At 36.3% G+C, this 14,744-nt stretch overlaps 1 protein-coding gene and 1 non-coding gene across 5 annotated transcripts; both read right to left on the bottom strand.

Annotated features, from left to right (window-relative positions):
- Positions 1–2,875: 2,875 nt before the first annotated feature.
- Positions 2,876–13,705, bottom strand: TIPIN (TIMELESS interacting protein). Of its 4 annotated transcripts, none has more exons than XM_027851456.1 (8): positions 13,623–13,705; positions 12,157–12,291; positions 11,723–11,807; positions 11,451–11,526; positions 9,980–10,102; positions 9,215–9,278; positions 5,219–5,425; positions 2,876–3,444 (listed from the first exon to the last, which is right to left on the bottom strand). In XM_027851456.1, the coding sequence occupies exons 2-8, from the start codon at positions 12,284–12,286 to the stop codon at positions 3,272–3,274; spliced, it is 858 nt and encodes a 285-aa protein (XP_027707257.1). In that variant the 5' UTR covers positions 12,287–12,291; positions 13,623–13,705; the 3' UTR covers positions 2,876–3,271. The 4 variants fall into 4 exon arrangements, with proteins under 4 accessions (XP_027707257.1, XP_027707256.1, XP_027707254.1 ...); XM_027851455.1 differs by having other exon boundaries at positions 12,157–12,294; XM_027851453.1 differs by having other exon boundaries at positions 12,157–12,294; positions 13,602–13,681.
- On the bottom strand, positions 8,443–8,580 carry LOC114035860. The gene has a single exon (XR_003568276.1).
- Positions 13,706–14,744: the final 1,039 nt, after the last annotated feature.

Consider the following 14,744-nt stretch of genomic DNA (forward strand, 5'->3'; position numbering starts at 1 on the left):
GATGGTGTCATTGATTATTCTAGTTAGGACTAGATAAACATTGTAGTTTTGCTTTTGGACTGAACAGTTTCATTGACAGAGAGAACTCACCATGAGGCACCTGTTCTATTATTTATAGAGTAGCCTGGGAAACAGCATTTAAATTGGAATTTAATCTTTCTGTGTCATAGACACCTGTGGCAATCTAGTAAAACGCATGAATTCCTTTTCAGTATAAGGTTTTTAAGTAAAAATATATAGGGGATCACAGAAGAAATCAATTATATTGAAATAATTATCTCCATCCACCTATCTATATCTGTTGATTTTTTTTTAAACAAGTTCATGGACCCCAGTAAAGAATCCCTTGAATCATTTCCTTTGGGTCATACAGCCCATATGAGTCAGAATTAGTACAAGAATTCAGGTCTTCCTGACTCAGAGCTACCTCTTAAATACTCTTTGCATATACAAATAAGTTATTTTTATTAGTCACTTGAATTTGCATTCAGTATAAATGCATCTTTTGTAAAAACAAGGAACACACAGACAATGGTAGCTCTAAAAGCCTGATTATCAACCAAGTTTTCAGAAACTATCAATGTCAATTTGCTTTGTTCTGAATCACTATCCATCTCTTTCATTATTTTTATAATTCTTTTATAAATATTTTCTTAGGATAAAGAACAAAATCTTATCTTTTGTACAAGAATGATCAGTTCTTAACATTCTAGCCAAATGGGGGTCAGAATCTACAAACAAGATGTGGGGACATTAGCTCATGTAAGTATCAGGTATTGCATGTAGGTTGGGGGCTGACACATTTGTTGTTTCAACAGATATTAAGCTCAAGACACTGGAGGACACAGAAAAACATTAGATGCAATCAATCCCTGCTCTCTTGGGAGTTTATAGTAGAGGGATATTCACAAATAACTTATCTATAACTTAACTTTGGATTCACAAACTATTTAAAATGGAAGATATTTTTGAATATAAAATGTCTCTGCATTGGATCAAACCCCCATCTGGGAATAATTTCAACTCGGTTTATACCTTACTAAACATTTAATCAAAATTTAACAAATTCACAGGATCACATACTCTTAAATTCCTAGAAGGGATTTTTAAGAGGGACAGCTAGGTGGTACAGTGGATAAAGCACCAGACCTGGAGTCAGGACAAACCTAAGTTCAAAACTGACTTCAGATACTTACTAGCTGTGTAACTCTGGGCAAGGCACTTAACCCTTTTTCCAGTTTCCTCATCTATAAAATGATGAGAAGAAAATGGTAAACCACTCTAGTGTCTTTGCCAAGAAAACCCCAAATAGGCTTACAAAGAATTGGACACAACTGAAAAACAATCTGAGCCTTATTTTATCAGAGAGGAACTAAGGCTCAGAGATTTTGACTTATCACAAAGTAGGTAATAAATGACAGAACTAGAATTCATCCATAGCCAGGTCCTCGATTCCAAATCCAGCACTGTCCCCTATACCAGACTCTCAATACACACATATCCACACATTCCAGGGTTTAGTCTCATCCTTAGTGTCCAAGAGGAAGGAGAGGAAAACCCAGAGGACAAAAAACCACTCTTGAGATAACGTCCTTCAAAAGAACCACTATGTTTTGCATATGTACCCAAAACCTGACAGGCAACTAGTTGGTGATGTAGTGGATAGATAGTCTGGAAGTGAGTTCAAGGGGTAGCTAGGTAGGGCAGTGAATACAGCTTGGACCTTGGAGTCAGGAGGACCCGAGTTCAAATGTGGTCTCAGACACTTGACACTAGCTGTGTGACTCTGGACAAGTCTCTCAACCCTGATTGCTTCGCCAAAAAAAAAAAAGGAACTGGGTTCAAGTCCTAAATGTAAACACTCTTGACTAGGTTGACCTGAGCAAGTCACTTAACTTTTCAGCCTCAAGCAACTCTCAAGATTATAAACTGCAGAACTGATGGTAGAGCTTCCTAGAACAATGAAGTCAAGGCTCATTTGGACAGGAATGACAAGAGGTATCACAGGAGATTGATTCTTAAGGTATGTATTATTTCTACCAACCTCTCACTTATTCTGAGCAATAGGCCATCCTGTGCTGCTTTCCCTTTTCCTGTATTAGAATTCACATTAGGATGGAATGACCGAGGGCCTCAAGGGAAAAACTGCCAAATGAATGTGCCCCATCAATATATGAAAATGAAATGGTTATTCCCCTCATAAGTCAGAAAGTACTAAGAACAGTTTCTTGGCTAAGAAATGCTGAGGAAGCAGAGTTTACCCAGAATTGGAGGTTAACACAGCAGATACTACAAGAGACTTAGGGCCTGAGATCATAACAAAAAGACTGAAATGGCTGATGATGGGGGAGGGATTAGGTGCTTAGGGAAACGAAGACAGAAACAGATTGAAGGACTAAGAGACTACAGGAGCATTTTAAAAATTAGTGATCTAGTAAGATTTTAACTGGAGTAAAATTTGAGAACTCTAAATTGTGGAGATACACTTTTCAGCTGAAAATGTGGCTGTGTTTATGGGTGGCTAAAGAGCAGAAATGAAGGTCACTGTATATCAAAGAATTTTAAGTACAAATTATCAGATAAACCATCATGATTAATTCACTGATAATATTACTATATAATCTCTAAAGACAAATCTGAAGCTTGGATGTCAAGGAGTATTGTCTCATGTGTTTGTATGATGTACATATAAATGCCAACACAACTTAACCTCTATGTTGAGAATCTCATTAAATTTCAAAAGTATAAGAAAATCACCAATATATACAAACTAATGTAAAGAATGGTTTCTATTATTATATTCATTAAAATGTCACCCTCTTGTATAAAAGAGCTTTTATTCACATTTTACAAAAAAATAGACATTAGTGTACAATCATTTTTATATCTTAAAATATTAAGCACTTTTTATTAAAACAGGACTCTTAAACTGTATACTAGCAGCAGAAGTTACCTAATTGTCAAAAGATCTGTTTGTATAAAAAGACAAGTAGAAGAGTCTATGGAAGCTATGACAACTTAGGCTAATATAATAAATAAATGGGACAAATATAAACAAGTGGGCCAGATCTTTAAAAAACTAATAAAGTTAGCCACTTATTTTCACCTACTATGAAAAAAATATACAATAAATCTCTACTAAGCTATTAATAATAAGATTTTTTTTTTAGTCTTAACTGAGGCTAATACATATTTCTGAATGAGGCAACCCACTGTTGGCACTTAAGTACTCTTAAATAAAAGCTTTGTTGGCTAGTCATTGTTGCATGTTTTAAATGGCTTCATCTACTCCTGTGTTTTCTAAGTCATCATCTATATTTGCAGTACTGGCAACACCGTCTGAGATTTCTAGATTTTCTTCATTTAATTCATTTAAGTTCTCTTCTTGAGCTTCATTTGGACTATTCTCAGATGCCTGTGTCCTGGGCAGGATAACTGACAAATCTGGGGGGAAAAAAGTGTCATTATCCACTATTATTTTAACTTGTCTTATTTTATAAATACATACAAAATCTAACAATTATCACTAAGAACAAAATATTTTATTAATGTGAACATAGTTCTACCTAAATAAGTACAAAAGTCCCTTTGGATTTCTCAGTCCTTTTAGACTTGTACAAAAGTAGAAAGAAGTAGTGCGGTCTTCAAGAATAGGCTAAAGCTGTAGAGGGTGTTGAACTGAATGACCTGTAAGATTCCATTCAGAGGCTATATTCAAAATCTGAATAAAGAGCTTCATTTTGAATCACTAGACAATGATAGCACCAATTGTTACATGTATTTGATTATAGGTTAATAAGGTAGTTATGTAGATAAGGAAGTCTCTTCAAGTTGGAAATATTATAAGAGGTGTGTGTGCATGCGCGCATGTGCGTGCACTCACATACTCAACTGTCTGCTAGGATGGAATAATGAATAATTATCTCCCATCACTTTGCTGTTTGAGAATAGACAGAAGATCAGGGGTTGGGGGAGGGGAGATGGGAACAAAGAAGCCCCCATATATTGGCTCTATCCTTTCCCTAAAAATCACTTTCAATATATTCAACCAGTGTAAAAAAAATTTTAATGACATATAAGTTGATCATTAATCGAAAAAGAGCCTGGAGGTACTTCATGATTCTACCAAATGAAAAATCATGTTGTGTTCAAGTGTCTGAAGGAACACCTGTATTTGTCATACTGCCATGACACTGATATTTTCACTGCTTGCATTAACCATGGAACCATAGAAATAGCTCTGAATTTAGAGTTAGACCTGGGCTTGAATCTCAGCTCTACAACTTTACATGTGTGACTTCAGATTTATCAGCCTTTCTGAGCTTGGGTGTCATTCTGGACCCCTGTATAGTCTCTTCCAACTTTAGATCTGTGATCCAAATCATACTTTCTCACTTAAAAGAAAAAACAAAACAAAACACAGACAAGAAGCAAGCCAAAAAGGGCATCTAAGCAGTGAAAAAAGGTGTCAAAGTCTCTGTATTAAATTTATACTACAGAGTGAGAATTTCATAAGCTTTTCATTCATACTCACTTAATTTATACAAAATTCTAACAAACTTATTTAACAGAGGAAAAGGAAAGCTGGAAAACAGTTTCTGGTCACATGCTGACAGCTGCCAACATTAATGGAAAAACAGTGCCAACAAACAAAGGCAACCAAAAAAAAACTTATTAAAATCAGATTCCAGAGTTTAAACAGCACAACAATCTGGGACCTTACAGGAAAGACAAACAGACCTACAGACCCTCATTACATTCTGAAGGCATCACTGCAGTATTCAGTACAATAACTGCCATTCATGAGGATGGCCAAGTGACCAAGAAAAAGCTAAATTATTATGAGTACAATATCTTATCTTTAAGGCTGTTTCATTTTTGTCTTTGGATCCCTAACATCTAGTATTGCTCTTGGTTCATAGGTACTTGATAAATGGATGTTGAATGAACAAAATTTTTCAAAGATTTCCATCCAAAATGGCCAAAATTTTAAAAAGCTCTTAGGTAAAAATGGTATAAATCCACTCCCTTGAGCCCTAAAATTGTGAAGCTTCCAAGAGTTCCAACTAGTCAAGGTTTTGCTTTCTTTTAAAATTGAACCTTTATCACCTTTTCTTAGATTTATTATTTTGGGGGCACAGAAAGAACTTAGGTTAAAAATTTCTAACATATCCTTGGTACGTTAGTGGCAGCACATATAACAAAATGTATAATTTACCATTTTCTTGGGACTGACTGTTATTTAACAGTTTTGCCTGTCTCCTTTCCAAGGCTAGTTGTTTGTTCTTCTCAATTCTTTGCCGTTGTTCCTCTGTTAAATTTGTGCTTGACTGAGAAGCAAATATTTCTCTATCAACTGGATTTGCAAACAAGGAATCAAAGTCTGTGGGAGTTGAATCTAGTCCATTACCTTCTGCTTTATCACCTAAATTAAAAAAACAAAAATAAATCAATACAAGTATACTAATAGCATACACGATTTATTAAAGAACAAAGAGTCCCTGAGTGAAAGCTAGTTTAAAAGTTGACTAAAAACAGTAATTCTTCTGATCAGAATACAATGCATTCCTAACACATTTCAGACTGCTAATATCATAGACTTGAAGGTTCTATAATTTCACTGGCATAGCTACTCTCTCCATTTACTCAGATCAAAACTTCTCTTTGACTCTGAGCTATGGTATCCAAAAAATTCATTACCATGAGACTAAGCCAAGTGAGTTCTCAGACAAGTCATAAAGACATGCAGTTGGTCATTAGACTATCACTCAAAGCCTTTGCAACTTTCCAAGTGGTCAGCCAGAAATTTCAGTTGTCCTTCCCTCTTCTAAGACAGACTGTCAGCTTTCACAAACACAAGGTCAGGTCAAGAATCTCAAGAGTGGTAATGAAAACAAGAGGGAAGGAACAGGATCTATAAATCTCAAACTGCAATACAAAGTAGTAATCATTAAAACATTTCAGTACTGCTTTAAAAAGAAACATCAATGAGTATATACAGATTAGGTATACAACATATGGAAGAAAATAAACACAAAAGCATAAGACTTGATAAACCAGAGACTTGGTTTACTGAGGAAAGGACTCAGTATATGACAAAAATTTCTGGGAAAACTGGATAGCAATTGGACAGAAATTAAATTTAGACCAACACTTCACATCATACACCAAAATAAGATCCAAATGGATATGATGGCCTACATATAAAAGGTAACATCATAAACAAATTAAAGGAGCAAGGATGAAGCTACCTTTCAGAATTTGGATAGAAGAATTTATAATTAAACAAGTGACAGAGATCACAAGATGAAATGGACAATTTTAAGTACATAAAACTTTAAAGGTTTTACAGAAACAAATCTAATGTAGTAAAAATTAGAAGGAAAACTGGGAAAAAAACTTTTGCAGCTTTCTCTGATAAAGGTCTAATATCCAAGATGTATAAGGAACTGATTTGAACTTATTAAGAACCATTCATTCCCCAATAGATAAATGGTCAAAGGAAATAAACAAGCAGTTTTTTTCAAAGGAAGAAATCTAAGCTATTAACAAGCATATGAAAAAATGCTCTAAATCACAGATAATCAGAGAAATACAAATTAAATGTTGGAAAAGTGACAGGAAAACAGGTAGCATTTTTTTTTAATATCTAGGCAATTGGGGTTAAGTGACTTGCCCAGGGTCACACAGCTAGTAAGTGTCAAGTGTTTGGTCTGAGACTGGATTTGAACTCAGGTCCTCCTGACTTCAGGGCCAGTGCTCTATCCACTGCACCACCTAACTGCCCCTTAAAACAGGTAGCATTTTGATAGAACTATGAACTGTCCAGCTATTATGGAAAACAATTTGGAACTATGCAAAGAAAATTACCAAACTGTATATACTCTTTAGTACTCCATTAGTAGGCCTATACCACCTCGATTCATATGAACAAATATATTCTCTTTTCAGAATAGCAAAAAACTGGAAACTAAAGAAGTATCCTCTTATTTGGTAATGGCTAAATAAATTGGGGTACATAAATGTAGTGGTATTTTTGTCTCATAAGACTGATAAAACACAATTTCAGAAGAAACAAACTGAGGCTGAGTGAAATGAGCAGAAACGGAGAATTGTTTTTATAATAACATTATGGAGAAAAACAAATTTGAAAGCCTTTAGAATTCTGATCATTGCAATGATAAACCATGAGTCCAAAAAAAGATGAAACACAATAGTTATCTCTTGACACAGAGGTTTTGAACTTAAAATGAACAAAGATGTAAATCTTCAGACATGCTTGAGGAGGAGGAGGTAATAGGTATAACAGATTAATTTTTAAAAGCTTAATTAAAAAATAAAAATAAAAAAGTATTTTTTTTAAAAATACAAGGTTATCTTCACACCAAAATGAGGCATCAGAGGTCTTTTCTTTAGTGGAGGAATGTTAATTGGGATTATTTACCAACCAAAAAAGCATTTTTAAAAGACTTTAAAGTCAAATAGCTACCCTGAAGTCATAAGGTAAAGGATAAAAAAAATGAGCAAAAAGTCTTAGTTTAAATTCTAGAGTCCTGGTTCGCTTTATTAAGAGTTCCTTTTAGTAGTTCAGTAACTACTCCATCCTTACATATATGAAATCCATTCCTCTCCTCCCCTTCCTTTGCCTTGGTCCACATCCAGTATCACACCCTTACCCTTACCTGTGGGTGTTCTGGCCAAAGGAATGTAAATTTTGATGGCTGAAACCTCGAGATCTCTTGGGGTTTAAGCAAGATATCTTGGGATTTATGGGCTATATTTCATTCTTAAGGACTATGCCTTAAATCCAAATCACTCTGACTCTCATTGATTGACCAACAACAGGTCCCAGCCCAAGCCCCAGTGGGTCATTGTTTGGGCTCAGATGGCTCACAGTGAATGTATATAGCAATTGTTTCTGTTTTGGCCAGAAACCCTGAGGTTCTTCCCCTCCCAGATGTTTTTTTTTTTTAAATTAGGTTAAAGAGGCCATTCTTTGCTTCATTTCTTACCTAGCCTTAATCACTGAATGGGTGTTGTCTCAGTCAAACTGAGACCTAGGAAAAGACCTTAGCTTAAAAAAAGCCAATGTCTCCCACTTCATCAGGGCCATCTCCAGTTGTCCTGATCTATACCCAGATGGCTCTGGAGGACAGAGTGAGGCTGGTGACTTTGCACAGCCCTCTCTCACTTAAATCCAATTCACTTGCAAGTCATGGCATCACCTTCCTGATGTCATGGTCCTCTTCAAGAACAAAGGACAAAAAACAACACATATGAAATCCCACTATATGCCACCTATCTTGGCAAGAAATCCAGTTTTGGTATTGTATTAAATTATTCTCATTGACCTTAAATTCAACTTACAAGTGACCCTGGGGAATTCTGTAGTGAGCCCATGTTTTCCACTATGTTTCAACACAAATATGTTGAAAAGAGAGAGATGTGCAGAACCATCGCACAGGAAATCTGATCACTAGACAGACCCTGTCGGCAGGAACCACTCATGTTGATATACGTGACTGACTGTGTGGTTACACTAAGTGACTAACAAATGTAACCAATACCAAGTGCAGTCACTTTGGTCTTGTTGCAGCCCTGCCACCAGAATGACCTAGGGAAAGTCATTTAGCCTTCCTGGGCTTCAATTTCTTCTTCCATAAAAAATAGGCTGAATCAGATGTCCTCAAGTCCCCTGTCATGATCTTATGCTCAATTCTAAACTGAGTAAAAGGCAAACTATTTCATCATCAGCTTATTCTACTTGATCTTCCAAGAAGCACCTTTTCAAGATTCAGTCACTAGGATGTGGACATCAATACTTCTTATCTTGACTTATCATCCTTTTACTCACTTCCTTATCTTGGCTAAATCATGAGTTAACCAAAGATAAACAGTGTCTACATCAACTAAAGTCTCTTAAGGACTTTTAATATCTTCTGCAAAATGGTACTCCAACTCAAGGAAGGACACAACAGACTTTATATAAGCATCTTACTGAGCTAGTTCACCAATTCTGGATTAGTAGTAATTTGAATTTACAAGGATACTTTAACTTGACTCCTTATTTGTTAGACTGTCATTTTTTGCTTTAAAGATATGTCCATTATTTGCTTTAAAAAAAAAAAGAGCCCCAATCCATTAGAACATATTCTAAAAACAAAATGGGTATATAAAAACTTACCCCTCAACTGTAACTACAACAAATACTCACCATCATTACTAATAAAATCCTCATGTATAATAGGAAGATCAAGTCGAATTCGTTTTAAGCAGGTCTGAAAGTAAGAAGACAGTACATTTTTACACTTCAACACAGTCACCAAAAATGTCAGTGTAGTGGAAAAACAACAACTACTTAAAGTTGAACATCATTCATTCTACTCTAAGTTTCAAGAGATAACATTTTATTTCTATTATTATTCTATATTAACATTATGGATTCTTTTCTTCCCTACCAGGTTTAGCCAATTCAGAATACAGAATAACAACAGTAGCTCTGCTGTGCTTAAAAAAAAAGTTTTAAAACAATTGTTTTTATAGGGTTCTACTAAAGTTCTATGATGCTTCTTATTTGTATGAAGGTTGTTCTAGTTCTTGAAGGTTATATCAGTAGAATATAAATTCTCACAGGACTCTGGACCCAGGAAAAGACTATATGGAAAGTCTATTATATGAGGGTCACCCTAGTTAATTTTGGAGAGGCTTCTCAGAGCACTGAATATCAGTTAAGTGAAGTTTTGGGCATAAAAATTCATAAAAGGCATACAGGGGATTACAATTTGTGGAAGAATCCTTGAAGTTCTTAAAACTGTTCCAAAGTACTCACAAGCACAGTAATTACAGGTGCCTTCTTAAATCATTTCCAAACATTTTAATTTAAAAAGGCACTCATAAAATATCATTCCCTCTTTCCATTAAGGATATGCTTGTACTATATGGGATTGAGAAAGATACCTATATCATAGTTAATACTCACCTGAACTTCCTTCTTATTTCCCAAATGTTCTACTCTACCAATAAAATCCTCAAATTGCAGTTTAGGGAATAGCCTGTGTGCCCAATGCTCCATGTGTCTGATTAATGTCTTCAAATCTTCAGCCTAGAACATAAAAATAAAATTGCTAAATAGAAGTTTCATCCAAACATTTGACTACATCAGCAAATTTCAGAATAAGGAGTGTTGCCAAAGACACTGGTGTCATTTAGTATTTTCAGAGTTGAGAAACTTTTAAAAGGAAACTAGTCAGTAAAGAATTACTAAATCTAAAACAGCCTAGAATATTTATTCACATAAAGGAAAAATACTGAATTATTTCAGATAAATATTCTAATAAGCATTTTCAAAAAAAAAATTTGAATTGATTAGCTTAAAAATGCTTTGGATATAGTTTTATATAGGTCAGGGAAAATCCCCAAATACAATTTATTCCAAATGCTACAGCAGTTACACATCGATCACATTAAAACCATACAGGTATATATGATTACATAAATGTTTATGTCAATGGAACTCTTAGCAATAACTATTCATACAAGGCTCAGGAAGCATTCAAGCAAGACTCAAAGACTTTGAAGGAGAAAAAAAAAATCAAAATTCTTAAAAGGAAGAGTCAAGAAACTTTGGCAAGAGTACTTCCACTGCAAAGACTGCCAGAATAAGGGTGCTCTGGCTACAGTCTAATTAAGACACTCTTAACCCGGGGGGGGGGAGGTCAGATCCATGAACTTTAAAAAATATTTTAATAACTGTATGTCAATATATTTTACTTCCTCTGTAATTCTGTTTTATGCATTTAAAAACGATATTGAGTTAATAGGCTTCACCAGCATGCCAAAAGGGTCCATGATACAAAAAAGGTCTAATTCATCTTCCTAGGCCCTTTCCATATCTGTATTCTGTGTTTTCATTAAGGGATTAGGACTTCTTCCTACTCAAACCTTCCTAGTTTCTTCATGCTTGAATATGAACTGATATAAAAGACTTGCTGAAAAAAACTAACACTGTCATATTGACTTATTAATAATGAATAGCAGTTATAATTAATTTGTAGGGTTCATCATGAAGTGTTTCATTTTCCATTTAATGATGTTTTATAACTTTGGACTAACCTTGAAGCCAAAAGTCAAGAAATCAAGTTCTAACAATGGCTAACTATATAATCTTAAGTAACTTAACCTATCTCTCAATCTATAAAACAAAGACTATAACCACCTTCCTAACTAAATCAAATTGCTATGGAAAGTCTGTAAAGCTTTCTGGGCTTCTTAGGAAAATAACTGGCATGTTATGGCCCATGGGTCACGAAAAATTGGACACAACTGAACAATAATAAAAACAGGAAAATGATGCTATTTGAATTCAAGATGTTATTAATAATGATAATAATAATAATAATGATGATGATAAAATAATAAAGGCAAGTGTACCAAAATTAGTTGTTTCTTACCTCATGGCCTTTACCTTTGAATTTTACCTTATCAAACACATGCCTTAATGCTGGAAGTCCTCTTTCTGAAATTAACCTGTGAAATCATAAATATGTACTGTGAATATCATTAAATTAAAAAGTATACTTGCATGGTAAACATGGAAAGTTATTTCTTAATCAAAAACCTCTTCTAGGCAAGTTAAAATTTGATCAGCAAAATGAAACAATGTATCCAAAACCACCCTAACAAACACAAAGTTTAACATAATCAAAAGAAAGTTAGAAAATACCTCTGAGCATCTAATTTAGGCAAATTCCTTTTTACAGTTTTCTTTGTAGCTACAGGCATATCTCCCATCTGATCCTTCCTTGTATCTGAATGAAGATAAGGACATTTAAAATTATTTCTGTAATTAAAATGTGGAATGTGGTATTTACCACAAGTTAACATCTTAAAATAAGAACTGCCATGTGGATAGTTTCACTCATATCCACTCTACTAATCTGTTAAAGTTTGGATATACTTTCCCTAAAAAATAAAAACATCCACTTTATTACACTGCAGTTTTCTCTAGCTTTGTTGGGAGTCTAGTTTTGACTGCGATGTCACCAAATAACAGTTTATTCTCGAGTAAGCATTATTGATAGTGATATAATTTCCAAACAATATTTATTTACATGATAATGACTACTTAGGTATTTTTTGGAACCACTCCTTTCTAACCTGTGGTGGGCTCATTTTCTCCAGCATCATCCCTTCCTGGAGAGGCTGGTGGTGGAAATGGTTGGAAAGTTTCATCTTCTACCGCCTCATAATCAGGAAGATCCAGCAAATTGTTCTCCTCTGATTCCATTGTTCCTGCTAGGAAAAGGGAGAGAGGGAAGTAAAGATAATTAAACATATTAAAACACTTCTTCCTACATTGAAATTTTTCATCTGAAACCTATCCTCTCCCTAGTCCTTATCAGGATAACCATGTTTTATGATTCAAGTGTAGAAGTAGTATAAAAATGCTAGACTTGTTAAGTCAGAAGACCTGGGATCAAATTCTGTTTCTGATATTTATTTACTGGGTATCACCAGGCTAGTCACAGGTTTTTTTTTTTTAAATATGGCCAATTCAGAAATCCATTTTGTTTGATTACATGTTTGTAAAAAGGATTTTTTTTCTTTTTTTTCTGGAGAAAAGACAGAAGGGAAGAGAAAGAAGGGAAGTGAGTCAGAGAGAAGGGGGGATTGTTTATTGAAAAAATTAAATTTTTAAAAACGTTTCAACAAAGACAATCTATTACATCCAAGGTGCAGAAGATAGGATTAAATAAAAAACAAGTCAGTTCTTGCCTTGGACTACCTTATAAACAGGGGAAAGATGCATACAAAAGATGACAGTAAGAGGGATGAGACCTGTGATTTCATTAGTTATAGGCGACTTCCAAGTGAAGAAACTCCCTCTACTAACGCAGGTAGGCACTTTCTCTAAAACTCATTGCCTTAGGAAGTTGATAGAGCACTTAAAAGTCATGTGACTTGTCCAGGGTCACACAGCCTATGTGAGAGTCCGTTCTATAACTCATATTCTTGGCTTCCAGATCTGTAATCACTCACTCTATACTGCCTCTCAGAAATGACACAAAATAATGATTATTCCTTTATGTAGCACTTTAAAGTTTACAATGGTAGAAATAAAGAAAAAACAGAGAAGGGAGGGTGGTCTGGGCCTAGAAATGTCAGCAATCACTTAATTGCGCTTCCTACTCGTACGATCTAGGTCAAGTTACTTTCCCTCCCTGGGCCTTCGTAGGGACACCAGAAAGGGGTTACCTAGCAGTAATTTGCCTGCCAATGTTTTTATGGCAATAAAACTCTATGCTCCCAGCGGCCCCTCCAAGACTTTGGGCAGGGCGGGGGGTGGAGGGGGTGTCCATTAACATTCTACTCCTTCATAGATGCCAGGCTGTGAGGGAAACCAAGGCAGGGAGAACGGGTCACCCAGCACGCCGCCACCTTCAACCCTGCTTCCGCGAAGGCCCAGCCGCGGCGGAACCACAACTAGGCGCTGAGCCGCGGCCCTCGCCGCCCCCAGCTCCCTCGGAGGCGCCCGCTGCAGGCCCAGACCCCACATCTCCCGAGATCCCCCTCGTTCCGCTATGGCTCCCGGCAGCCCTCACCGTATCCCATCCACCTCTCACCGAAGCTGTGCTGGACCGTGACCGGCTATGGAACCCAGGATACCGCGCGTCCCGCGCCTAACTTCCTCTCGCGAGAGCTTGCCACGCACAGGCGCAGAGAAGCAAGTATGCCCACCTTGGCCCCGCCCCCAGCCTCGCGATTTGGCGCCAAATGTGGAAAGGCGGCCATTGGGCGGTGCCTCATTCACGTCCTCCCGCAAGAGCCGCCCCTCCTTCTTTCAGTGACTTCATTTCCGGTGGCTCTGAGCCGAAGAGAATGAGAGATTTATGACTGTTTAAGACCTTTAGAGAACAGATTTCTGAATTGGCCATATAAAAAAAGTAATGATGTGACTAGCCCAGGGATACCCAGCAAATAAATGTCAAAAGCAGAATTTGATCCCATATCTTCTGACTACTCCACTACTTCCACCTGCTCTATCTTGTATATTCCTATTTATTTAAATATCTTCATTTGTTATGGGATCTCCTTGAGGACAGGGACTATTTTTGCCCTTCCTTGTTTCCTCAGGGATTTTCACTGTGTTTGGCACATTCTAGATGCTTATCATTCAGTGGACTCTTCGAGATCCCGGACCATACCGTCCATGGGGTTTTTTGGCAAAGTTACTGGAGTGGTTTGCTATTTCCTCCTCCAGTGGATTAAGGCAAACAGAGGTTAAGTGACTTGCCCAGAGTCACACAGCTACTATGTGGCTGAGGTCTCATTTGAACTCTCTTCTTCCTGACTCCAGGCCCTGTGCTCTATCCACCGAGTCACCTAGGGGCCCCCCATTATAAATGCTTAATAAATGCAGGTTGACCTACTGACACCCCAGACCAGCAATCTGTGACTGAAGAATTAATGACATTGATAAGAAACTCGTGATGGGCTTCTTCAACCAACTCGAGACTGATTTTCAGACCACAGAGAGCACCATTCCTTTCCAGCTTGATAGAACCATTCAGAGCAGTAGCATTCACAAACCCAATGTCCTCATGAGGTAAACTAAGCCCATACTTAAGAGGACTTTATTGATTAAGAGAAGATCAATATGTGTACTCACAAATTTCACCATTCACTGTTTTTAAAATTTAAGATCAATTATTGATTAAAATATTGTGAACAATTTCCCAACAATA

The sequence above is a fragment of the Vombatus ursinus genome, unplaced genomic scaffold, assembly GCF_900497805.2.
Source record: "Vombatus ursinus unplaced genomic scaffold, bare-nosed wombat genome assembly UNPS02009205.1, whole genome shotgun sequence".
Taxonomy (NCBI): Eukaryota; Metazoa; Chordata; class Mammalia; order Diprotodontia; family Vombatidae; genus Vombatus; species Vombatus ursinus.